The 25,807-nt window shown below is 41.3% G+C and overlaps 1 protein-coding gene and 2 long non-coding RNA genes across 4 annotated transcripts; 2 read left to right on the top strand and 1 right to left on the bottom strand.

Annotated features, from left to right (window-relative positions):
• The first annotated feature begins 1,186 nt into the window (after nucleotides 1-1,186).
• On the top strand, nucleotides 1,187-4,873 carry LOC134416348 (uncharacterized). The gene is made up of 3 exons (XR_010027243.1): nucleotides 1,187-1,382; nucleotides 3,402-3,569; nucleotides 4,787-4,873. It is a non-coding gene; the product is annotated as an uncharacterized LOC134416348 (long non-coding RNA).
• On the bottom strand, nucleotides 2,956-24,047 carry IRAK1BP1 (interleukin 1 receptor associated kinase 1 binding protein 1). 2 transcript variants are annotated; one of them, XR_010027242.1, is made up of 5 exons: nucleotides 23,787-23,817; nucleotides 17,266-17,331; nucleotides 16,736-16,847; nucleotides 13,286-13,416; nucleotides 2,956-9,059 (listed from the first exon to the last, which is right to left on the bottom strand). XR_010027242.1 is itself a non-coding variant. In XM_063152882.1 (5 exons), exons 1-5 carry the CDS (start codon nucleotides 24,045-24,047, stop codon nucleotides 12,007-12,009), a joined length of 762 nt encoding a protein of 253 aa, XP_063008952.1. In that variant the 3' UTR covers nucleotides 11,964-12,006. The 2 variants fall into 2 exon arrangements, 1 of the variants encoding a protein (XP_063008952.1); XM_063152882.1 differs by lacking the exons at nucleotides 2,956-9,059; nucleotides 16,736-16,847 and adding exons at nucleotides 11,964-12,277; nucleotides 16,931-16,963 and having other exon boundaries at nucleotides 23,787-24,047.
• Nucleotides 7,416-11,656, top strand: LOC134416349 (uncharacterized). The gene is made up of 3 exons (XR_010027244.1): nucleotides 7,416-7,545; nucleotides 9,427-9,537; nucleotides 11,438-11,656. It is a non-coding gene; the product is annotated as an uncharacterized LOC134416349 (long non-coding RNA).
• Nucleotides 24,048-25,807: the final 1,760 nt, after the last annotated feature.

The following is a 25,807-nucleotide window of genomic DNA, read 5'->3' on the forward strand; positions in this document are numbered from 1 at the left end:
CTAGAAAATTCACATAAGCATTGTCCTAAGAAAGGGCAGATCATCTGAAATTGTGTTATGGTCAGGATTGTTTCTTTTTTCTTGCATGCTAATTTATGAAGTTGTAATTTTCCTCTGGCTATGGCCTCTTTGCCCACCTCTGCGTCATGACAGAACACACAGGGCTGGTTTCTTTCTGGCTCTTGCAGATCTCTGCTCAAGCACATGGGCAGTAAGCTCTTTTGTAAAAGAATCATCTTGCAATTTGATTTACTTTGTGTTAAGAAGATGTCTTAATGTTTGGGTAGTAATAAGTTGCTTGAGTCACACTAAAACCTTGAGCCTCCCTGAGGTAGGATCAGGTGTTTACATGGCTCCTGAGGCTTTGCTCAAGGGAGCTGGTAGGTCCCAGAATTTACTGCAGCCTGGGATTGGTGATGCAAACACAGCCACGATGTCCCCAACGAGTCTGTTCTCCTTGGGGTGGGCTCTGTGAGGCAAACAGGTTGCTCTGAACAACCTGATCTAGCTGAAGATGTCTCTGCTTATTGCAGAGGGGTGGATTAGGTGCCCTTGAAAAGGTCCCTTCCAACTCAAACCATCTATGATTCTATGATTAAAAAACTATTTTTCTTAGGTAGAATTTGTATTTCTAGTGTAGGCTAGTATTCATGTGAGTTTTCAATTGGGCATTCCTGCCATGTTGCACAGGTTTAAATCCATCAACAAAATTCCATCCTAGGCCTGGGCCCTTAGTTCCCACATGTTCACTAGGTATGGCTTGCTAACATTTTTGGTTTTTTCAGAGCCTTGCTCTTTGGAGAGCTGTGCTCAGTGAGAAGTGATGGCTAGAGCATTTCCTTTCTCTTGTGAGAAAGCGATGGCTAGAGCATTTCCTTTCTCTTGGTAAGGCTCAACGTTTGCCAATGATGAATCTCCCTTCTTGTCTATAATGTTCCCATTGCTCCGATCTCTCTGGATCATTTGCAGTTTGAGTCTGCCTCCTCTGTTTGCTCCCACTCTGATTTGGGTGCCATCAGACAGTCTGGTTGCAGCTGAATTTACACCACAGCAATCCGTGACACAGACGAGGCTCATGGCCGGGTTTGACTCCCTGCAGCAGGGGCAGCCCCGGAGCTCCTGCTGCTGACACGCGTGCTACGGAAACCACTGAGGACGCTCCTGCTTCAGCTGCGCCGGCATCCAGCCGCGACACTGCCGGGCCGGGGCCGCACCAGGAGCTCTCTGAAGTACCAACAGCGTAGACAGAGGCAGGACATGAGGTTGGGTTATAGGGTTACGACATATTTTGCATAAACATCACATGAGAGAAAACCACCGGACTTCTATTCATACCGGTTCACGCCACTTGTTCATCCACATTCACAGAAAAAAATACCTAGGTAAGGAAGCTGGAAATGTTACTGTCTTTAAGTTAGTCTGAAGAAATAACTTAAGACTTTTTATTTCTTTATTTTAATCTCTGTAAAACTGTCGGGGTATAAAGTCCACGGGGGAGTTTGTTGCGTTTTGAGATTAAGAAATCCTTCTGCCCTGAAAGCTTTTTGTGCGAGGGAAAGCCGAGAGCAGGGGCCAACCTCCCAACGCGGCTGAGAGCCTGGCCCGGGTTCAGGCTCTGCGCTCGCCTCTCCGGGCTCCTTCAGGGCGCTGTTGCTCGGCCCCACCTCCCGCCCGCGGGCGCCGAGCCGGGCCGGGCCGGGTGAGGGGCCGGGAACCGGGACAGGAGCAGGACAGGAGCAGGGGGGCTCACCGGGAACCGGGATAGGAGCAGGGGAGCTCACCGGGAGCAGGACAGGAGCAGGGGAAGGAGCTCACCGGGAGCCGGCACAGGAACAGAGGGGCTGCGGCTCCCCCCGGGCGCTGCCGGCTCGGGGCTGCTGCGGCTCGGTCCCCGCTCGGGGGCTGCAGGCACAGCGCTCTTCTTGCGGGCGTTCGGGTGCTTCCAAATATGCACAAAAATGTTTTGATTCGGGCTAACTCGATGTATGCCACCGCATCCTTTCTGTCTGGGGAATGCGGCTGCTGAAAATGCCGGTTTCAGGGACAGGAGGAAGATGCGCAGCGGCAGAAGTTGTACTGCCCCAGAGGGCAGCGCGGCGGCGACCCCCGGCTCCTGTCCAGCCCCCAGGGCGCTCATGGCTCCTTGGCTGAACCGTGACTCTTCCTTCCCCCACACCACACAAGGCTAAACAAGTACTCTACAAGTACTCTACAAGTTTAGATAACGTCTAAAAGGCGATTAGGAGACGTTTTTTTCTTTACTGGTGGCTCTAAAGAAGATGATGCAGAAGTTAAAAATACAGTTTGTAGTAAGGCTTCATCACACACTAAGACGTTTCCATATTCCTTACAATATTCTTTGAACCTCCTCTTTGTGATCTTGACTGCTTTTGTTGGGCAGTTTTCATAAATATACCTTCCCATGTGCACCTGTGCTGTGCATATTACAGTAACCCAAATTATTTTGCGAATTACATAAATTAGGACAGCAGGATCTAGAAGCAATTCAGACACAACTGTAGTGAATTGCTTCTGCTTGTGGGCTGAGTATTCCACTCCAGGAGAGAGCAGGAGCTGTACCAGGTGCTCCTGGAGAACAGAGTGGGTGAATGCTGCAGTAAACCGGGTACTCTGAGAACACCTGTGTAGAAGACACAAGTCTCAAATTTCAGCACGTCTTAGTTCTGATTTGAAAAAGCCTACCAGATGTAAAGACAGTCCTCAGGTGAAGGTGAATATCTTGATGGTTTGGGGAAGGAGGGAAGAGCCATGAATATGCACAGGTATGGTGTTTCAGGTGCCTATGGGAATGAAAGGCGATGTCAAATCCTTTTCTAATCTAGTGGCGGGACTGTGGCACATTATCAACCTGGTACAGTGCTGTAAGTGCCTTCAGCCTGAAAGAAAAACCCCTTAGTTCTGTCAGATGTGCAATTACCACTGAATGCAAACAGATTAATTTTGAGGCCATCAATCTGGTATGCCAGACATGTTTAATGCACTCAATCAGATGACAAAGCAGCACAAATAATTTGGTTCACGGACAGCAGCTTTTTACTGCAAATTGGACAACCATACAAATTCCCAGTTCCTCTTTTCTTTTTCCCCCCCTCTCTGTTTACAGACAAAAGAGTTGCCTGTATAAATCTTAAAAGCAGGTTTTTCTGTCTTGTGTACTTTAGCCTTCTATTAGCTTTTGTAAGTACCATGAAATTTAATGGAGTTAAAGTGGCCTAAATTAAGTGTGCTCCAGCTGTAGCCAAAATGCCTGAGTACAGATTGTACATAATGTTGTGAACCAGCAAAGCAACCTGAAGGAAACTGTTAAGTTTGACACATCTAGCAAAGCTTGCAGCTACTTATTTCATCTCTTTTAAAAATTTTTCTCTTCCTCTTTTCAGAGCAGGGAGCAGTGAAGTGTCTTTGCCAAAAGTTCCCGTTGGAATGCCTCACATCAATGCAGCTGCAGCTCTGCAGATTTCCATGCTGCTCTTTGCTCTTCCTGCACAGTATTTCATATCTCAGTGGTACGGAACGGACTCTGCCGAGCGCATCCAAATAACAGGAAGGTTGTAAGACTGCCCTTCCCTACTGTGTTTATTTGTAAGAGAGTTCTCTCCCTCATCCCCAATGACACTTTGTCCTGGAAAGCTGAAGTGTGGGTGGATTGGCTATTCCTATACAAAACCAACATTTAAATCACACCTCAGGCATTTTTGTGGCTTAATATGATTGTGTTTAGTTTCAAAATTCAAACAGCAATTGTTGATTTCTTCACATAAAAATCTTACTAATCTGCATGAGTGCCTTAACCTCATTCTTGTTTGTGACATTCCAATGTACGTTACTAAGGGTTATGTCCCTTTCAAAAGATGAAAATTAAGTGCTTGCTTAAGTACCATTAGTTCTGATTTTCCATCACCTTTTGACATTTACTGTTATAAAATACTTTCTTGCATAGTACAACTCAGTACAGATTCTTAACCAACAAAATTCACTCACAGTAAATTACCTAAGGCAGGGACAATGATAAGAGCTAAGTAAGAAGTGCCATTTTGTCTATGAATTAAGAAGTTGTGTATTGATAGAATCCCACACATATCTCCAAAGAAAAAGTGGAGACTGTTATATCAGATCCAAATTTTTGATAGTGGTGTCCATTGGCAAACACTGGCATCTTGAAATGAACCATGCAAAGAGAGACTCAGTTGTACATGTGGCCTGTGCAGTGTGCTGGCTGTGTGGTGCATCTGTGGAATTCCAGTGCATGAAGCAGGAAGAGCAAAAGATTGGTCTGATGAAAAGAGAACTAAGCTTGGCTTATGCATAAAGACCCAGAGTGAAATAATCTTCAAGCCTCATGGAATGAGTCAACCACTTGTTATTTAGATTTATGCAAAAACCTGAAGACTTTTTTAATATTATTTTGATTGTGTACACCATTTAAAAAATATCTCATGCTCTCTATTCTTGAATAACAGTTGAAACTGCAGAATCTGAATGTATTTCAACAATTCCTATGGTCCAAGTACAGGAAGAAAGCAATCTTGTAATGAAAAATGGTATTTTCCAAAATTTACATATGGTTTACTGGTACAAGTGATGACTGAAAGAATATTCATTTTCAATGTTGATATTAATCCTGAGGAGAAACTGTTCATGGTCACTGACCCCTTCTTTCTCTTTGCTACAGAAGTGAAACTTCAAAGCTTAAATGTTAAAAATCTATATAAGAATACTAGAGAAGGTTTTAAAAACAATGTGATGACCATTTTTACTCCTAAAGGATAATTGCCTCTTGGAGCATCTCAACAAGATCTTACTTGAGTCTGGATGCGTGGGCAGATCGTTTAAAGCTGTGGCTCTCAAAGACAAGGTAGGGTGTTACTGTCTGCACCAAGGAGATTTCAGCCATGGTCTGCTCTGAGCAGGAAGGTGTGCTATGGGGGAAGTAAGTGACAAAGGGGAAATATCTCTCATTTGCTTCTGAGACTCATCTGGAACTTTCTACACAAACATCAAAACTGAACTCCATGTGAAACTAAACGTAACTCATGCAGTAATTCTGTACATGTTATCCTCAAATTTATCTGACTCTGAAGGCAGAACAATTAGCCACATCAGATGCTTTAGCATTGGATGGATATTTTATGCTTTATATTGTAGTTCAAATTCAAAATCTGAATTAGGAATCACAGACAGAAAATCTGTGTGCTAAGTAGTGAAATTTTGATTATTGGTCATATAACAGTGATTGGTCTAGAAAAAGTAAAATTCTATCCATTCATACATACACACCATTTTAATTTAAGAAGACTTCATGGACTTATTTCGGTTTGTTGACGGCCTTATTTGGGAGATTTAATTCATGTACAGTAGAAATACTCCAAAGGTTTTACTCTGTATGGACCTTCAAAGGTCCTTTATTCTTGATCCATGTATAGTAATCAGTGGTGCCAAGTCTTCTGAACTGTGGAGTATCCTGACTTAGTTTTGCTTCCAGCAAAAGCTAGGGGAATGGTCTGTGAATGGAAAGAAAAACTATGCTCTTCTAAGGTTCACCATAAATTGCTTCTCAACTTCATGGAAAGCTCCATGCATATCTAAAATAAAGCCTGCAAAGATCAAATAATCCATTGATTATTTGTATATAGTTGGATTATTTGTATATATTTTGTGTATATTGTCTGTGTCTTCTGAATATTTTATAAAGAATTGGTTATTCTAAAAATAATGTCATTTGAGACCTTCTGTATTAGCTGCTGTTTAAACTTTGCCCATTCCTCTTTCTGTTAAGAGGTACTTGTCAGCCTTAAGTCTTTTTATACATTTGAGCTAAACCAAAACTTTTGTAAAAAACATTGTTTGCACAGGAACCTGCTCTCATTTTCCTGCAAGCAGGGTGAAGGGAGTAAGACTGAAAGGCACCATCAAAGAGGAGGGAGACTAGGCCAACCTGTGGTTCTTTGGCACCAATGGTTTGCTGGCTGGTATGGATGCAGAATGTTACCCAAACTCCTCTGTTCATAGACTGCTGCTGTTACATTGCCAGCAGAAGGAAATGTTCCATATTCTCATTGTTTTTTTACACTTTCTCTTTTTCACTATAGCAATGAAAAATGTTAGCCATTTCCCCTTTCTAAACATGTCCATCTCCTGCTGCCCACCTTTTACATTCAGATGAAATTCAGTCTAGCGCAGAAGGAAAAGCTACACTTACTGCAGCCTTAGGCAGGGACTCATTGCCAGACACCTTGTCCATACCAGTATAAACCAATTTTAAAAAACTTCACAAAAGATACTAAAGAATCACACTGCAGAGCAGTGTTTGCTCACCTCTATAAAATTAGTGAGTTTCCTCTGATATAAAAATTCTAATGCAACTGTAGAGTAACATATTCAAAGAAATGAGATTCATACTCTTTTTTTCCTGTTGGAACAAATTCCTTTTTCTTGTGTATTCCTTAAAAGTGTTTTTATGTAAAATTCATGCAGGCTTCAAATTGTAAAGAAGTTTGTATCAAAGGCTTTGCAGTATCCCACTCAGGATAATTAACCTTCTGATTATTATTAAAACTCAGCTTCTAAAGAACTTGTTTGTATGTTGAGTTATTAATTTTACATTTTAGGAATTGGTACTATGGAGAGAACAAAGCTAAAAGCGGTGCCAATGAAGTAAAACCCCGTTCTTATCTTGCAGGTATTGAAGTTTTTGCAATTTCATAATTTATTTATGATGTTGTCTACAAGGCTTCTATAGTGGATTTTTTTACTTAATTTGTAAATGGCATACTGTTTTCCTTTTTTCGTGTCTCTAAACATGATTGATAATATTCAGTAAACATAAAATCCAAGGCCTCTTCCCTGTGTTGTGTAATAGTATCAATATGATGTAACTATATGTATGTATTTTACTGAATACCTCAGTGTATGTATTTTGAAGGAAGAAAAAAGAAATAGATGACCACTTTATTCCTGGAAAAAAGTCCCTAATCAGACTGAATAGAAGAATTCTGTGACCTAAACTGGCAAAAAATAATGTCACAATAAGTTACCACAAGTCAGCACCGTAAAATACTGTATGTAAGGCTTAAGTAACTGTCAATGCACACACATGTTAATGCTTTCTAAAACTCTGTTAAAATCCCTATGTAATATCAAATGCATACAAATAGAAAAGTTTCTTAGTGGATGTTCCTTTGTAAATTATAGTAATTAATATTCTGGGGGGAAACAAACAAAGCACCTGTTCTTCTTTAATTCCCCTATTCATCTAATTATCAGTTCTCTTCATGTAGAAGTCAGAATAATTTCTGTTAAAATACTTAATATAGCTGACCAAACTTTTATCTTTGCTAAGTCTCTTTCTTTGTTAAATTAGAATCAGCTCATGCTCACAGTCCAAAGCCTGAATATATTAAATTCTGTGTGGGCCAGGTAATAATTCACAGAAGATTTGGCTACTCAGGAGTCATTGTTGGATGGGATGTAAAAGCTAACACTCCAGAAGAACAACTACAACCCAGATATCCTCCAGTGAAACAGGTCTGAATGTACTAAACTCTTGCTTTATTAATATATACACAGAATAACTCAGGTTAAAATACCCTCAGAAACACTGTTGCAGACCAACTTCCTGCCATCCTAGTGGGAAATACTCCAGAGTTCTGCATCACCTGTGCAGCTGAGTGGTACCTTTGCTGCTTCTGCACTGTGGTCCCAGTATAGCTTGGCTTTTACACCACTGAGTGGCTAAGCTTTGCTGGTCAGGGCACTGGACATATCTCAAATTATAACTACTCACTTTTTATACACAGTGTTTTATTTGAAATAACAGTGTCAACCTATGATGTCTGAATGGATTTCTCCTGCCATGTCACTAAAATTGAGAAGCTGTTAAGTCCTTTATCTGGTTATCCATAATTGGTGGAATCTTCACTGCACTTAAGAAATGCAAGTAATCCTCTGTGTTTAATCAGTTTCAGTGAAAAAGCAATGTTTTTGAGGATCTGGTTACTTGGAGTGTAAATCTATTTAAAAACACATTTTTGTTAGAATTCTTGAAGCCTTTAAATTTCTTTTGCTTAAGTCCTTGTATTTGAAAATCTGATGCTAAACCTTTGTTGACAGTGCTAAACTGGTAATGCAGTGCTGCATACTCTGCATGCCACTGACATGCTGCTTAAGTGGCAGGAAGACACTAATTTTTAAGTCAGAGGAGTGAAAATGAGGAAAACATGAAAATCTTCGCCTATAGCAGAAAATTCATGTTCAGCTGGGAACTGACATTGTCCCATTTTGTGCATTTGGTTCCTTCCCTGATGTAGTTTTATCCAACTGTCCCTCATCTTTGGCTTCTAAAACACCTGCATCCTTGCTTTCTTTCCTCCCCTCAGTACTGTTATCACCAGCTGAACCCCCAAGAATTTCTCAGCAGACATTGATTCTTTTTATGTACCTTATACTGTTCTGCTGTCACAGCCTTGTGTTCATTTTTATTGTTTTTAATTTCAAGAGCAATGGCAAGCGTCTTTTGCTGGTTTTGAGGTTTAATTGCCTTTGCCTATCATGTCACAAGCACTTAGCAAAATGCCTTCTGACTTTTAGGCTGCAGCTTACTGAACTTGGTCCTTGTAAATCCCTCAAAACATCGGCTGGGTTTTCAGCCCAACTTTTCCTAGCCTTCCTCTGACTTCCAGATCTTCATGAAATCACTGAGCAGAGGCCACTGCCTGTTCATTGATCGATACTGATTGCTTCATAAACTCCATCTGTATTCATCCATCACTTTTTTGTGTTTAGATTGTGGGTTACTTTGGGCAGGAATGTTTATGAACAGCAGCGAATATCATGGCCCATATTCCCTGGCCCAGGATTTGTTTTCATAGGTACTTCTTTGTTGGAAGATTCATGTATATACACACAAAGAAGCCGCCTTAGCTCTTTCCAGGGACCGTGGTTGTTGGAGGTAGCATTATGTTCTGAACTTGTCTCTTCTTCTCTTGGAGTTTCATTGTCACTTGTGAAGGAAAAAGGGTGGTAGCAGATCATCATTGGGCCTATGTACAAAAAAGCAAGGATATTGTAAATCTTGTTTCTTGCAAGGTCTGTGGGAAAAAAAGGTTAATTAAACTCTTGATTCCTAAAAAATGTTTCAGATATCCCAAGAACTTCGTGTGTTGCAGTTCTGATTGCTTTATATTTAATTCTAACATTGGTAAAATAAAAAATGAACTGGCTGTATATATATATATATATACTCACACACACACACACACACACACACACACACACACATATATATACACACATGTATCTCAAGGGGATTTAGGTTCTGTAAGCCCACTGAAAGTTCACTGATTATAATAGGTAATCTTTAGTCATCATCTCTCTTTGAGGCTATTTATTTTCTTTCTATTTTTACAGGATCTAAAAGATACTCCTCACTATCGAATTCTAATTAACAAAGCAAATGGATTTGGCAAATCTACAGCTTATGTTTCTGAGGAAGAGATAACAGTTATTACGGGATTAGAGGTAGTATTTATTTTTATTCAGTTGCAACTTGATTGTTATCCTGTATGTTTAAAAGTTGGCTGACCTTTGGCTTAATAAATACCAGCTAGGAGGCAAAGCTAGTGAAAACTAATAGAGAAAGCAGATAAACAAATTACTGCTGTACTTTCAAGCATGGGTTTTTGAAGCTGAAAAATGACCAAACTCACTTTCAAGTGGGGAGTACCCACTTTAAAGTATCCAACTGCTGAGGTTTGTAAGTGTTTTAGCAACTTGATTTCCATGATATATAGGCTGTTGCAGGCACAGGCTTTTGTGATTTCTGGGGATCTAGTAAAGTATGCTGGTTTCTCAATTCTACTCTGAAAAATCTCCATTTCAAACAGCTCCTGCTCAGCTGCTGCCCAGACTGAAGAATGTCTTCTTTCTTAACTGTAAAATTCTTCAGGAGCCAAAAATTCTGTTTTGTGTATCAGGGTTGAAGCTTTTGATTTCTGGCTTATGCAAGGCACACCTGAGTTTTAGACTAGTCTGAGACTCTGAACCAGAAAACAGCCTTCAGGCATGCAAGATACATACAGGTGGCTTTTTGCAAGGGATCCCTATGCTGCTGTGGATGCCTTCTCTGTGGACAGTGGCAGGGTCTGTATTTAAAAAAAAAGCAAGCAGATGAACCATTCACTTAACAGAAGACACCTGATCTAGTCAAACAGAGCAGATTAAAATTGGCACATTCCTCTGCCTTTTGGGAAAACCTCCCGAAGGAATTGTGTAAATCAGACTGGCCTGAAGACTCTCCATGCTCTCTCTCAAAACTGTGCTGCTGCACATAAAGGACCCCTCTCAAGCACAGTGTGACACAATCACCTCTTTTATTTGGGAGAAGCCTTAGTTCAGACCATTCTGGTTTAGTCACCAATTGTAATATAGAATATGCCAACATGCCTGAATTTAGGAGCAGAAACTATGCTGTTCCAGATGAGTATCATAAATATTTAAAACTGTATTCTGCCCACACTGTCTAAAAATGTACCTTCCACTATGCCAGTTAGCTGGCTACCTTCAGTTTCCTTTGTATTCCATCAGGAGAAACAGATACTTCATCTTAAATATTTACCTTGTGGAATTAGCTTTTACGGTATCAAATTGCTTTATTCACCCACGTGGCAGGTTAATTCTCCACGAAGATTATTGGAGAAACTATTGGTAACAAGCTCACAAAACCAGGTATTTCAAAGTTGTCTAACTGAGATTATTAACAGATGGTGAGTCATGCCTCAGGTTCAAAAGGTCTGTGGATTGCCCTCACTCAGCCTTTTGTACAGCCTGATAGGCACAGTAATTTCTTGAAGAGTTGAGAGATCAGAAAATGCTTAGACTTGTCATGACCCTTTCCCAGCTGACAGTTCTGAGCCACTCACTGTGGGCTTCCTGCACCCAGACAAGGCTTGGATTGTCCCTGGTGGGTTTGCATCTTCATATTGGACCTAAGGTCATCACCTGGGTCTGTCTTCACCATTTTCCCCACCGCTTCTTTACTGTTCTCGCTGCCTCATTGGATTAGATAACTGATCCAGCTAAAAGAAATACCAAATACCTCTAACAAATGTTAGAGCAACACAAGTGGGAACTACTTCAGTAAGAAACAGTGCTGATTTTAAACACTAATTCTGGTGTAAATCTAGCTTGTAACATCTCATGAGATCTGTTCAACATTTGTAAAGTACTTGGAGAGAGTTGCTATTCTGATGACAGAAATTCAGTTATGGTACACAGAAAATGCCATTGAAAGTACCTCTATGTACATAAAACTCATCAGGACTTTTCAAACAATGTAGTAACTTCAATACTTCATTTAAGTATCAGTTTATATTTATTGCCAATTCTAATGCTTCTTCAACTTGAAATATTTTTTTCTCAGGTGTATCACCCTGATATGGAAACCTACTTCAGTGGATATGATGGATCAAAATACATTATGCAGCCATGGCTGAAAAAACTCTACCCTCATGACTGAGTACTTCAGTGTCTGTACATGTAACGTACACCCAGATAACAGATGTCCTTTTGAAAACTGAGCAAACAGGCACCAGGATAAAATGTATATTTTTTTTCCTATGATGAAATAAAACATTCCTAAGCAGGCTTTATGTTGGACACTCACTTTTGTCAGAAGTGAACACAATGCATGCTCAGTTTGTCATGACTTAGTAATGGAGATTGACTTCCTTCCAGTTTTGGGAGGAAAGGTATACATAGTTTCAGATATAGCACAGTTTCAGCCAGGTGTGCCAAACGTTTGGCACATCAAATATCTTGCTGTTTTACAAGGGCCAGGAAAAAAAAAAAAACAGTTGTGAACTGTACTTCAAGAATTAACTGTAACCTTAATTTTAGGGGATAGACTTACCACAAGAGTGAAGTAAAAAACCATCAAAAATCACAAGTAAGCATAAAAATTTTATTAAGATGTGTAGGATTTGAAGGTTTCTAGGGCAATTTGCTTCTTCTGTTTTCTTTTCCCTTTATCTCAAACACAGCAAACACTCTACAAGATGCATAAGCAGTAGCATTTTGGATTTTTTCTTGCAGAGTCTGTGAATCAGCAGAGAGTGACAGGTGACTGTCTATGTGGCCTCCCCATTCTTTGGTTTCCTCTTCTTTTATCAATAAAGGCTTTCCCAATGCCTGGCCAAAGAGCTGACAGACTTCCTGGGCCTTGCGGCGCGTGTTTCCCACGGCAGTGACGCACACTTGGCGGCTGAGAGGTGGAAGCAGCAGCACAATAACAAGCAGGATCAACTGAGGTACCGGTGCTCCTGCCAAGCTTTTTGTTTTTAGCGTCGCAGGTTTTGTAACTGCAGAGATGCTAAGGCACATCACCTACATCACCTTCCCCCAGCTTCTGAGCCACAGCTTGGGTATTGAGGGGACCGTGTGCGGAGGAAATGTCAGCATCCTCACTAATTCTGATGACATCAAGCATTTCTAACACCTGTATGCTGCAGGCATCCACGCTGAGTCAGCAAGAGTTCAACCCTTGCTCCAGGCATTTCGGTGGCTCAGCGGCAAGGTATATTAGCACCTGCTTAAAGTCACTGGCCATATTTCCTCATCTCCTGTAGATACCTCTGGCATTCACTTTTGGCATCTCTGGAACCTTTAACAGCAGCTAATTAAGCTTGCTGCTTGGACCAGGCAGTTCTTTTCTTACAAGAGGCAAAACCCCAACCAAGACTAAATTTCCTTCTGTCCCTCCCATTTCGTGAGAGAAGCCTGGACTGAACAGTCAATGCTTAAAACAGATCAAGATTGTGAGCTTAAGGGCAGCATATTTTGATGCTGAGAAGTGCCACACATGGTTCTTTCCAGATCATGTCAGCTAACAGTAATGGGAATTGGCAAAGGTACTTAAAATTATCGACACCTGGTAACACACTTGCACCCTCATGAATGAATACAAAAAAATCTACACATGATGATGTAATCAGAGACAAATTCTGTTGATCTAAGATTCCCAGCAGATTACACTCCAGTGGAAATCAGTGGGAAAATAACTTTTATTACATTCTGCTTTTGCACAGGGACAAGAACAAATTCTACCTTCTAGGCTGAACAACATTAACTTTTAAGTTATATTAAATACTGAAATCTCTAACATAAATATTCATAGGTGTGAAGGAAACTACTTGCTCCCATTGCAAACAGCATAAATTATGTATTCATATTAACTGAGGCTGTAAGACTTTTGGCACGTGAGAGAACTTACCGAAGTGAGTCTATGGCTTCTGGTGTATGGTAGAAATGAGGTGGATTGATGGTAACAGAGGTTCCTAACTTTTCAATGAGTAGATTGCAAACATTCTGCATTTTTCCAAAATCACTGAATATGATACAGACCTGGGAGTGAGTGAACAGACATCACATGAGTAATATTTTCATTTTCCACTATGACTCAACACTTTCATTTAAATCAGTGTAAGGCCAGACATCTACAAGGTAACTAAACACACTAGTGCCATACACAACTCCAACATTTATGAACTTATGAGACTTTCATATAGCCCTAGAAACTAGCATTGTTTGCAACAGAAAGAAGTTCTTAAATAGCTTAAAACTGAGGATTAAGAAATCCCTTCCAGAGGAAATGCAGAATTCTTGGTATGCAAACAATCTGAAGAATGAATGTGCTATGGTGCACATGACTAGATGCATCCTGGTTCGTCCCTTCTTAGATTGCTGGATGTTAATTATGCAGAAGCTCATACAAAATTATGTGGAAAACACTGTGCATGAAGGAAAAATACATTTTAATTCCAAGCATTAGATTAAAGAAACCTCAGCTATGAGATTAAGCTAGACTGAGCCCAGTTCCCCTTGCAGTGGGCTCCAAATCCTGTGTTGTCTGAACAGACTCACCACAGCGCTGAGAGGGAACTGGGCACTTCAGACTTGGATTAAAAACAATTTAAACACCCAACAGGCTCTGGCTGTAAGAAGCATTAAATGAAGATGCACTAGGAATTGAGGTCCTTCCCAAATGCTATGAAGCAGCAATCACTATCAGCCCTGCATCCAGAGCCCAACAGTTTTCCTGGTGCAAAGTCCAGCCAGGCAGCAACTTGCCAGGCAGAAGCCAGCTCTTCTCTGTGGCAAAGCACAGCTGCCAGGGCTGAAGCAATGACACTGAGCTGATACAGCATTCAGGAACCAGAAATCCTGGATCCCTAACTTTAAAAAAAAAAAACCTAAAGCCTCATCTTCACTTCCAGTACAGTGCTCCCACCATGAGTCAGGTTCACCTTCTCTATTATTCCCAATTCCCTTCATTTTGCATATTAATACAGCTTCCACAGGAGTGGAAGAAAAACAGTGCAGTTAGGAAAATTCTACTGCCAACATGTGCGACGTACAGCTGCCCCCATGGCTGCTGCAGTCTATGCATCACTCTACCCCAGTGATGGGATATGACACAGAAATCTCAGTTACAGCACATCAGCAGCACTGCAGCACCTTCCTGTGCGCATACCAGAGATTTATTTACCTTGTGCACAATGAGATAATTCAAAGAAGCTGAGCCTCTCAGTGAGGGAGGAGGGAGTTACTTCATATGCAGAGTAAGGTAAAAAGTAATTAATGCTCCCATCTTGTTACCCTTGACAGCCTTTTGGTGTAGTACCTGAACCTTATCCTGGCTTGGATCCTTGCACTGGTTCAGTGGCTCTGAAAGGTGCAGTGACAATTGAACAGAGACTGAAGATGAGGCTACACCTACAGTTTTTTCTTCAGTGGGAGTTCTTGCCATACATATAAAAAGCACACATCCCCCTGTGATGTTTTGCCAGGAAACTGTCATAGCTGTATTTTGTGTAAAGTCTCACTATGAGGACTGTCATAGTGTTTTCCAGATTGCCATCAGCATTTACAAGATTTGTTCCTTCTAGGGGATGAAACAAAAAAAGTGATGAAACAAAAGAACTATGGGTCTTAAGCAGGAGATAAATTGCTCAGATTGGGGCACTTCTGGGCACTCAGGAACTTTACTGTTAAAAAAAAAGCACTTGATCAGGTACCCTAAGAAGCAGAAAACAACTGACCAACAGCTGATTTTGCTGTTTCCCCCTCCTAAAAAAAAAAAAAATAAAAATTTTCATTTAGAGCTACATCTAATACATTCCACTTACAATTACAGAGAATACTTCAACATTAAAATGCAAATAAATGTTTTAACTTTGTCAGTTATTAAGATTAAAAGGTAACAAGAAGCTATGCAAAACTATTAGAGACATTCCCAGGTTTGGAAAAGGCTGCAAATGACAAGAAGTTATGGTTTATAAGGAGGCGAGCATATTACGAAATGCACAAAACCAACATAATCTTCCTCCCATGAGAATGTCATGCAATAAATGAACTATTATGATAAAGATATTATAAAGCTTTGTGATCTTATACACAGCTTCATTCTTCTGAATATTTTTCTTTATTATAGCATGAATTAAAATTATCTCCTTACAGTTGAAAGAATATCTTGAATTCTTCATCATACTTTTAAATAGCTACACGCCTGGGAATTTTTCAGTCTTCTAAAAATTCTTTACAGGAGACAAATGATGAAGAGCTAACAAGCAAGAATGAAGTAAAACAGGATGTCCAAGACTTTACATGTAACACAGATATAATGGCAAACTCTAACAGAGAAGTGAGTGGAAGTGAGTTTTAAATTCATTCATGTTGCTAAAGTAGGCAAACAGGCTTGTCAATGGACCCTCACTGCTTTATGAAGCTGCACTAATGAAACAAGGATACTCATAAAGGGAGAAGCAAGGAGAGACTGATCTCTGCACTAAGAGTGGCCACACTGCTGCCTCAGTGTGCAGGGCAGCCTGAACAGCAGCACTGTGCATGGGCTCTTCCAGTTCCAACCCCCAGGGTCCCAGGCAACCACACAACTTTGCAACAGCAATTACAGCTGGTCCAAGCTGCTTACAAATCAACACTAAATCAAAGTAATCAGCCTTCCACATATAATCCTTGCTGTATAAAAACTAATAGCAGAAGACAGATAATTGGCTAAGTTACCACTTAAGACTGAAGTTGTAAGCCTAAGCTTGTCTGTAGCATAAACAATAATTCATATAATTCAATAATTAATAATAGGGGGTTTATTAATTTTTAAGTAGAGGTCATCTAAAAAACATGGTGATTTAAGCTCTCAGGGTAGTATGTGTCTCCATGATGAAGCTGAAGTCATTCAGAACATGAATGCACACCATTTAAGTATCTTAAGACTCATTTTAAAATCCAACTTTTGTTCTCCAAATTCTCAATCATTTCTGTATTTATTGGTGTTATTTAGATAAGAATATGCCTTAAAGCAAGCAAACTAAGGAGGCTGAACTTGTTTAAGAGGACTCTAAACCACAGCTCTATAAACCAGCTATCATTTTATTGCAGGCTTCCAGGTTTACTTTGTAAGGATCTCTAAACTTGCTGGGTAGTGATTAAAGTTTTATGGTCTAAAAATACATTAGCTAAACACACAATTTCCCTCAGTGAATGTTTCAAGCACAGCATTTATTTCCTACTATGGTATGAATGTGCAAATATATACTTCCCTTAGCAGATACTGAAGTAAATGGGATTATTCCCATAATATCTGCATTTCACAGAGCACTTTTTACCTACAAAATTCTGAGCCAATTACCCAGGAAACAATTACCTTTACTTTACTTAGAGCAAGCTGATGGCAGAGTTGTACAGAACAGACCAAAATCCAGGTGCTCTGCAACTGTGGCCTAAGCAGATCTTGCATTTGCTCCCAGTTCAAGGAGCTAAAATAATGAAAAAAAAAAAAAAAAGAAAGCTGAGCGGGGGGAAAAAAAGGTTATTAACTGGGGCAGCTTTCTGAACTCACCAACGCCTTGCAAGAAGCAGAGGGTAGGAAGGGCTATAGGTGAAGGAAAGTTCAGAATTGTTGGTTTGCTCACATTGCCCCAGAACCAAATATGCCAGTCTGTAGCATCAGGTAACATTTAAAAAGCACACATTAATCTGAGAAGAAAACAAGTTCAGCACAACAGAAGACTGCAGCTGAACTCTGCTATAAACTGCAGTCCTTAAATAGTTTTTTTGGACTATGCTGCCGTTATGTTCCTTGGTCTGAGTAAAGATAGTCTGCAAATTTTTATAGGTCCTTGAGATACTTAGTTTTTAATTTTATTTTTATTTTTGGTTAGGTTGAATACATACCTCTGCTTCCATTTGGTAAGTATTTTCTACTCTACTAAAATCTTCTGTTACAGTCATATTTTCTTCCTAAAACAAAGTAGAGGAATACAACCTTAAAAGACAGAAATTAAGGATCTGCTGTATCTACATGGTGTCCTATAAAAGCTGAACTGTTTTGGTATATTACGCATGACTTTGAAACAGAAATTTTGAATTTTCCATGCAAATATCTTCAGTTAAAAACTAGCTGGATGTTAAAGATTTCTTAAATTATTCTAAATCAATTATACAGTAGCTCTATAATGGGATTTTGCTGCTATTCCCTTGAAGAGAACAATTAGGTCATAAAAGTAGCTGCTAGGTAGAAGCTGTGTGTGTAACTGTAAATTCACCTGGTACAAGAAATCTAGAAGCTTCAATTGCTTTTAGAAAGTTAGTATGTGAGAAGTGCTTTTTAGGCCCCTATTTTAAGATATTTTAGCAGCAGCAGCAGCTTGTAGCAAGGTGATATGAACAAAGATTGAACAGCTATTATTCTGGCATAATGGTAACCCTTGCAAAAGGCTGTTCCACCAGTGATGCCTTGGCATCAACAGCAGCTCCACTGGTCAATATAATGGCTGCACAGAGCACTAGCAAATCCTGTAGGACACATAAATAAGGTACTGAACTCAGGAAGATACAGAATAACTGCAGTTACATGTGAATATATGACCAGCTTGCTACTGGTCTAACAGTCACATATTTTTCACCCACTTTGCTCTGCAGCAAACAGTTTGAACAAACAATTTATTGTCAAATTACTCTAACATAGCAAAATAAGCACAGCCTACAGTTTAATTGCAACTTTGCATGTAACACCTATGAAGTGTAGTAAAGCAAATACCCAGCCTTCCAGTCACTAAAGAAGTTTTATTTACTAGATTTATTTGCATAGGAAATATTTTCTTCAATGTTGACATTCAAGATGCTTTGTGTCAGAGCATTTCCTACAGATGCTCAAGTCTTCAAGTTTATCATGTAGCATGCATGCATGCATAAGTCTATGCAAATGATATTAACTATGAGAAGCATTTTCCTTTTAAAATATTATATGGTTTTATTACCATTGAATAAAAGTGTACAAAAAACTGAAATTTCAAAATTTGTATCATGATTGATTGGTAGTGCTCAAATTTAAGCACAACAGTCCTATTTTTAGATATTTTCAGAAAGCCTATTCTAGTAAGGGCAGGATTAGCAAGGGCCAGTAGTCCATAAAAGCTGTATTTTTTCTTTTATTTGGCTGGGGTTTGCTAGAGTGATCAAGACAGTCTAGCACCAACAGCTCATTTAATTTACAGGATGGGGTAAATCTTACTATTTGTGTTAGAATTCAATTACAATTGCCAAGAAATATTTTTCCCCAGAGGTTTCACATATCTTATAGAAATTACCACACAGAAAAAACAAACTACTACAACTCGTATCTTACAGAAATAGCTGTGCTGTAACACAACTGTGAACATAGGAAAAAAGTATTTGTTTTCCCCTGTCCCCTCTCCTTAATCCTTTTTAAAACAGGTTCTCCTTCCTGCTGAGCAGATCCAAGCCTTAGAATCTGGCTGTGCCCTCCCAAGGTTCCTGTGTATTTAAGGACACTGCCATCCCGTGGCACCAGGCGCTATGGCAACATCAATACTATGGAGTGAAAGATCATTCTGCACCACGTATTACAAAATTTCCTTCACAGCTAATTTTAATCCCACCAAATGTGACAGTAGCTGTATGTGCTACTGAAGATAAATGGATGAAATAATTGCTGAAGTCGTAACAAGGTGGCCTTCTGTGATACATTTTCTGTTAGATACTTCGTTTCTGTTTGTGACTGTGTTCACACAAAGATATGGAAAAGACAGGTAGGAGACAACAGAATTTGAAATTGCAATCAAGACTGAGACTACTTCAAAAGCAAAAATTTTTCTTCCCTACTGTTTATGTCTACTATTCATATTTTGGCTGAGGAAATACCAGTTTGATTGAATGGCCCCAGAAGAAATACTTTTCACTGTGACTTAGGGAAAGCTGCACCTCAAGTATTCTGGACATCTGGAATAACTTTCTATATTTTCTAAATCTGTGGGCCAAGAATCACAAAAATAATTAAACCAATATAACAATATTGGTATTTCAATCACCCCAGAAGCCATTGAACAACTCTTAACAGAATCACACTTGTGAATTCTGCTTATAAAGCCAATTTTTTATGTGGCATCACATCACTGCTTCAGGCACTCTAAAATAAACAAAAATGAAAAAGACAGTCGATATCCCATTGAGCATATCAAGTCTAGAAATTGCTTTGCTTTATATTTTCACTCTTTTCCACTGAACACAACCTTTTATAGTCCTTCCTCCTATCTGCTACTTCTGAACAATGTCTTAGTCACAGGACCATTGTGTCCACCCTCATGACACTGGCAGGCTATAGGAATGACTGATCTTTTCCCCAGAAGAGAACAGGAAAAAAAATAATGGGTAAGTTAGCAAAAGCATACTTCAAGGAGACAAGTATGCAACAATACACTAAGAGAACAGCCCATCTGCACATAAAATTATGTTCTGCTCTGGCTAATGACTTAATGAAACTATGAGACCTTTTTATGACACACAAGCCAAGCCTGAGCAAGGGAAAGCACTTATAGTTAGGAATGTATGCTAAAGCCTGTTGGGTAATGTATGCTGATATGTGTAACTGTAAATAAAAAATATCTAGAGACACTTGAAAATGTCTCTTAAAATCCACTTGTACATTTGAACTGATATGTCCAGTACAACTTTACATTATCAAAAAGAAGGATATCTGAACAGTCAAAAGGGTCAGCTTCTTCCATGTGATCACGGCATTTTGGTTCTTGGCACTAGGGAAATGGTTACTGAGAGCCCTGATGTACGCTGCTGTCTCCTGCCAGTCATCCACAGTGTCTCCAGATGGTTAAGGATGCTGAGCACCTTCTGGGATTGGGCAGCTGTGCTCCAGCCTCTCATCCCCACACTCTGTCTGGTCTATTTGGCATGAGATGACAGAATGACAACCAAAAACCCATAGTGAAAAAGTTTCTGCTACTTAAAGAAGAAATAACAGAGGCATATGTAACAGTTACTACAAGAAAGACAAAAAGCAGATTTGTACTCAGCAAATGCAGGGTACTCTGGAGATATTTCTTTAAATATGTAGTAATATAAAAAAGGTGATGCCTTACACAGGTTTTTACCTTCAGTCAGGGATATATTGTCATTGGAAGATTTTGCAACTAAGTCAGCAAACTTTAAAACCTTTTTAAACTGACTCTATGGATGTTCATCCATAACTGTGACTCCTGAGTAAGTTTTGAAATATGAAGAATATTGCACATAAATCCAAGGGAGGTATCCCAGTTCAGACAATCTCTAACACAGAGCCTACCAGATATATTTTGCTAGATGGTTTGTTTTGTTCTACAACACTCTGACAGGTACAACAAATATTATCACTGTTATTTTAAACATGGTGCCAATGCCAACAGTTAGATATAGCCATTAAAGAAAACAAGTGTCATCTCCACACCACTCCTCAAATAAATCATAGCTGGCAAATATAAAATCTGTTTGCTTCCAGAGAAAGAGAAGAAAATGTTACTTTTGAGCAGCTGGGTTGATTAAGGGAGATTGCTTTGAAGGCTGCAGGGAAAGTAAAATCAATGGGAAAACCACATTCTGTGCTCTGAAGTGCTGCATATACTTACAGCACTCTATAAATAAATGCCACTATGTGCATCTATTTCTGATTAAAATCCTGTGCAAATGTATATGGAAATCAGGTGCTGCCCCCAGGCCTCCTGAGAAGCTGCTAATGCAAGCTCCTGCTGCTGCAAAGGTTATGCACTTCCCATCTCACAGACGTCCTAGTATAGCAACAATAAGGGTTAAGAAAATTGTGCTGTGCATTAATTAAAATAAATATATAGCATAGTTAGATGATTTCTAAAGAGGCCTTAGATAAGCTTGCAACAACTAGAACCATATGGAGACTGTGAAGAGACATTAATTTTACAGTTGCCTAGAATGGTATTAGCTGCAAGTGAAGTTAGCAAACGCAGTTAAAGAACAAATTGCCAGCAGTGAGAGTTGTTAGTGGAAAAGCTGCAAGGCAAATAAAAGCTCCAGCAGTAGAGTGATTTAAAACTGGATGAAACAAAGCACTAAAAATTATACCGTGGGGAACTACTCTGAAAAAAAAATAACTTCATGTTGTTTTTCTCAGAGTTCCCTAGAGCTAACACTTTGCTAACACTGAGAAACCCACAACTCAAGCAGCATTTCACAGTCTCTCAACTAAGTGGAAAGAACATTTCCATTCTCCAACACACAGCATCTTCGAAAGAGAAAAAGATTACTGTGAAATTATTGTAACTATAATAAGACACCAAATACTCTCACATTGTAAAAACAGCCCACTCTCCACCCTGCCTGCCTGCTCACATTACTTTTCTGAACCTGACTGTTATAAATCCAAATAAAGTAATTTGTTTGTCCAAGTCGTACTTCAGTTTGCAATCCTTTTTTCTAGCCTGGAGTGGTGCACACAGCCCCTCTAAAGCACACTCACCTCTTTCACACCCTGCCTGCTCTTGTTGTGTGCCAGCCACTACATGTTGGACGCTCCTTGCTGTCCCAATTCAACCAGTATCAAGTCAAAACTGGAAGTCAGTTGTTCAGATTCACTGTGGGGGAAATATCTGCAACTATCTTTTCCAATATAGCCATGCTCTGAAGAACTATTTAATGACAGTCAGGACAAAAATCTCCCATAATCTGATAGCTCACCATGGTGGTGGGTACAAAGGTTAACATTTTCTCTACTAATAGGAAGGAATGCATGCTGAATAGCTTTGTTTTCTCCCATTCCTCTTAAAATCCACCACTTTGAACTCCTGTTAATAGACACTTAATAGACACTGAAGGCATGTAACCTGCAATCCCTCACTAAAATGCACCAGTTTTGGTTGAACAAGTCATCCTGATGTCAATGGGACCCTTGACAAATGCTGCCTGTGACAGACATGCACCCAGCCATGATCAATATCTGGCCTAAAGCAGCCTCCATACCCCCTTGTTGTCTCGTCCCAGAGCTGCAATATGAGCTTTTTCAGGGGCACAGTGGTCTTCTTCACTGCCTTCTTTACTCCTGAACAATTTATATAGATACTACAGAGACAGCACAACAGTTCAAAAAAAGCCCTCACAGAATCCTATTTTGTTTGGGAATGAAAGCTGATGCCACTACTTATCTTCAAATGCATGCAGCATCTGAAATGTGGGCATGCAATTTCACTGTGGCACATCACTGTTTAGGCTGAGTAACTGACTCTACTTTGCATTTACTAACTCTGACTTGCACTGTACCATCATGCAGTATCAGGAAACCCTTCTACAATTCCTTTTTACTCCATTGAATAATTTGGTGTTCATAGCAAACCTGATCATCTACCTTTCCCCCTAGCTTAACTGTGAATACACTCAAAAGGCACAAACCTCCTAGGGAACTTCAATAAGAAGAAACTTTTGAAAACAATTGCATGTTCCATAAAAGGTTTTTTTCTGTTTTTAAGAGCCCTATGTGTGGAACACTGTCCAAAACTCTTTTGTGAAATCCAAAAACATCATCAGCACAATTGTTAGGACAAACATCACCCTTACGGAGCATTTACTGTTTGGACAGAGCTTTAAAGGTAAGTCTATGCTTTTTTCATTGTTTCAAAATTGCTTCCAGACGCTACAATATTCATTGTGGTAAAAGAACTTTCTGGGTCCACAAGGGCTTCTGTCACTTCAGCTATCTTGATCATATCTCAAGTTTTAAAAAAACTCTCTACTAAGTAGAACAAGAAAGAGGGAGAGGAAAGATCTTTATATGTATTTGCTGCTAAGCTCTGGTCATCACAGTTACTCCGACACACACACAGGTACAGGTTATGCTGCTGTGTACAACTTTATCAGTTTCACTCGCCTGCACGGGCGAATGCTGTATTACACCAGAAATCACAGAATTAGGTTGGAAAAGGCCTCTGGAGTGAACCCTTAGACTGAACATCATCATGTCAACAGACCATGGCACTGAGAGCCATGTCCAGCCTTTCCTAAAGTGCCTCCAGGGACGGCGATTCCACCACCGTGCGAGTCGAACAGGATGGCTTTCACAGGCTTAACAAGCTACCCGGGTAGCGACATTCCGCCTTTTCCGCTGGGGCTGGCATGGCTGCAGCCTTCCAAAGACAGGCAGGCTTTCCCAGCGGTTCCCGAGGCTCCGAGAGCTCCAAACCCGTCACTGCCCTGCTTCCCGCCGGCACCAAGGCCCTCCGCGGGCGCCTCTCCTCAGGGCCGCTCCGGCGGGACGGCACCGCACCCCGCCGGCTGCCGAGCGGCACCGGGAACGGGACCGGGAATAGCCCCGCCTGCTGCCCCCCCGCCTTCCCCCTGGGGACACCCCGGCGCCTCAGCGGGCCCCGGGCGGCGGAGCTCACCGGGATGCCGTGCAGGCGGGCGGTGTGCGCGATGTACTGCAGCCGGCGGGACACGCTGCTCCGCGCCGCCACGGCCGCCTCCTTGCGGCTGCCGAGCCGCAGCGACACCCGCGCCCGGTCCGGGCGGGCGCTCAGCTCCGCGCTGCCGCTCACATGCACCTCTCGCCCGGGCAGCGCCGCAGGCCCCACGCGTCCCTCCGGGGACGGGGCCAGGTCGAGCTCGGCGAAGACGCGAGAGGGGGGCGGCGCGGGCGGCGCCATGGCCGTGGCTATGGCGGCCCCTCACGGCACCATGGCAACCCTGGGGCGCCACGTCACAGCGCCCGCGCGCTCCCGAGCGCCGCCGCGCGGGCCCGGAGCGCCCGCTCCCGCCGGGACCGGCGTCCTCACGGCGGCGTTAAGGAAGGAAAAGACGTCTGGGATCACCGAGTGCACCCTATGGCCGGACACCACCATGCCAATTAAACCATGGCACTGATTGGCACGTCCAGTCTTTCCTAAAACGCCTCCCGGGTGACTCCCCCATCTCCCTGGATACTCCCTTCTGATTTATAATCACCCTTTCTGTGAAGAAATTCCTCCTGATGTCCAGCCTAAACCTCCCTGGTGCAGTTTAAGACTCTGTCCTCCTGTCCTGTCGCTGGTTGCCTGGGAAGTCCCTCGGCCGCTCGCCGAGGGGACGCTGCCATGGCAGTGTCTGAGGGTGGTACCCGGCCATGAAGGTGACTGAGCACAGACAAGAGGACAAGGTTCACGCCCTGGCCCAAACAGGGTCAGCCACAGCAGGTTGCCTAGGCCCATGTCCAGCTGAATTTTTAATATTTCAAAACATGGAGACTCCAGGACCTGAGCAATCCAAGTCAGTATCTGACCATGCTCGGAGTAAAAAATACAGGGTTTTTATGTTCACCTTGAGTGTTATGTGTTTTAATCTCTGTACACTGTGTGCTGTCACAGATCAACAGTGAAGGCAGACTGGCTTCCATGTCTTCCATCCATCAGGCATCTAAATATAGACTGATAAGATCTCCCAGATCTTTCTCTAGGCTGTAGTTCCAGCTCTGTCCGCCCTTCCTCTCATAAGAGAGATGTTCCAGTCCCTTCATCGTGTTCACAGCCTTTTGTTGCGCTTTCTTCAGTATGTCCATATCTTCCTGGTGTTGGGGAATCCAGGAAACACTCCAGGTGTGCCTCACCAGGGCTGAGCAAAGGGGAAGGATCCCCTCCCCTCACCTGCTGGAAATGCTTCTCCTAATCCAGCCCAGGATGCAGCTGGCTTGCTTTGCCATGGGGTCCATGATCCACCTGTTGTCCTTTCTGGTTTCCAGCCAGTGAAGCCCTAGTGTGCCCTGGTGCACAGCGTTGTTCCGCCCCAGATGCAGGTTTTGGCGTTTTCCCTTGATGAACTTGATGACATGTTTCTCAGCCCAATTCTTCAGCTGGTCAGAGTGACTGCAAAATGAATAGGTCAGTGATGAGCTCTGTATGTCTTGTCTCGTTTGTAGGAGGATTTTTGGGAAGAACTCTGGATATGTCATTGCTGCTTACATTTGTGGTACATCGCGTTTTGATTTCCTGAAATCTGTAATCTAGCACAGAGGCTGGAATGGTACTGTATGTTTACAGAAGGTCTTGCAGCCTTAAGAATTCACATTGCAAATGTTGGAAAGTCTGTGTTACTGTGAGAAGTCCGTGTCTGATAAATATTGCTGTATTCTCCTCCTAGATAAAAACGTGGCATGTGAAGACATCAAGATCTGATTTTAACACTCAGATGAAGATTTCTTGAAGGTGTCTGGATGCAGAAATACTGAGGGAGTTGAAGCCCTGTCTTTTGTCCCCTTCATTAGTCTGCTTGGTGTGTGTGTGTGTGCATTTCATGTCTTGTCATTAGACAGCTTCTGTACAAATTTCCTTTCTTGTCATTAATATCATATCTGCCTTAAGAGGTGTCAGTGAATTCTGTCTGCTTCATGATTTTGGAGTCTTTTGCCTTTGAATCTGGTTTTCTCTCCATATTT

This window comes from Melospiza melodia, chromosome 3 (genome assembly GCF_035770615.1).
Source record: "Melospiza melodia melodia isolate bMelMel2 chromosome 3, bMelMel2.pri, whole genome shotgun sequence".
In the NCBI taxonomy this organism is placed as follows: domain Eukaryota; kingdom Metazoa; phylum Chordata; class Aves; order Passeriformes; family Passerellidae; genus Melospiza; species Melospiza melodia.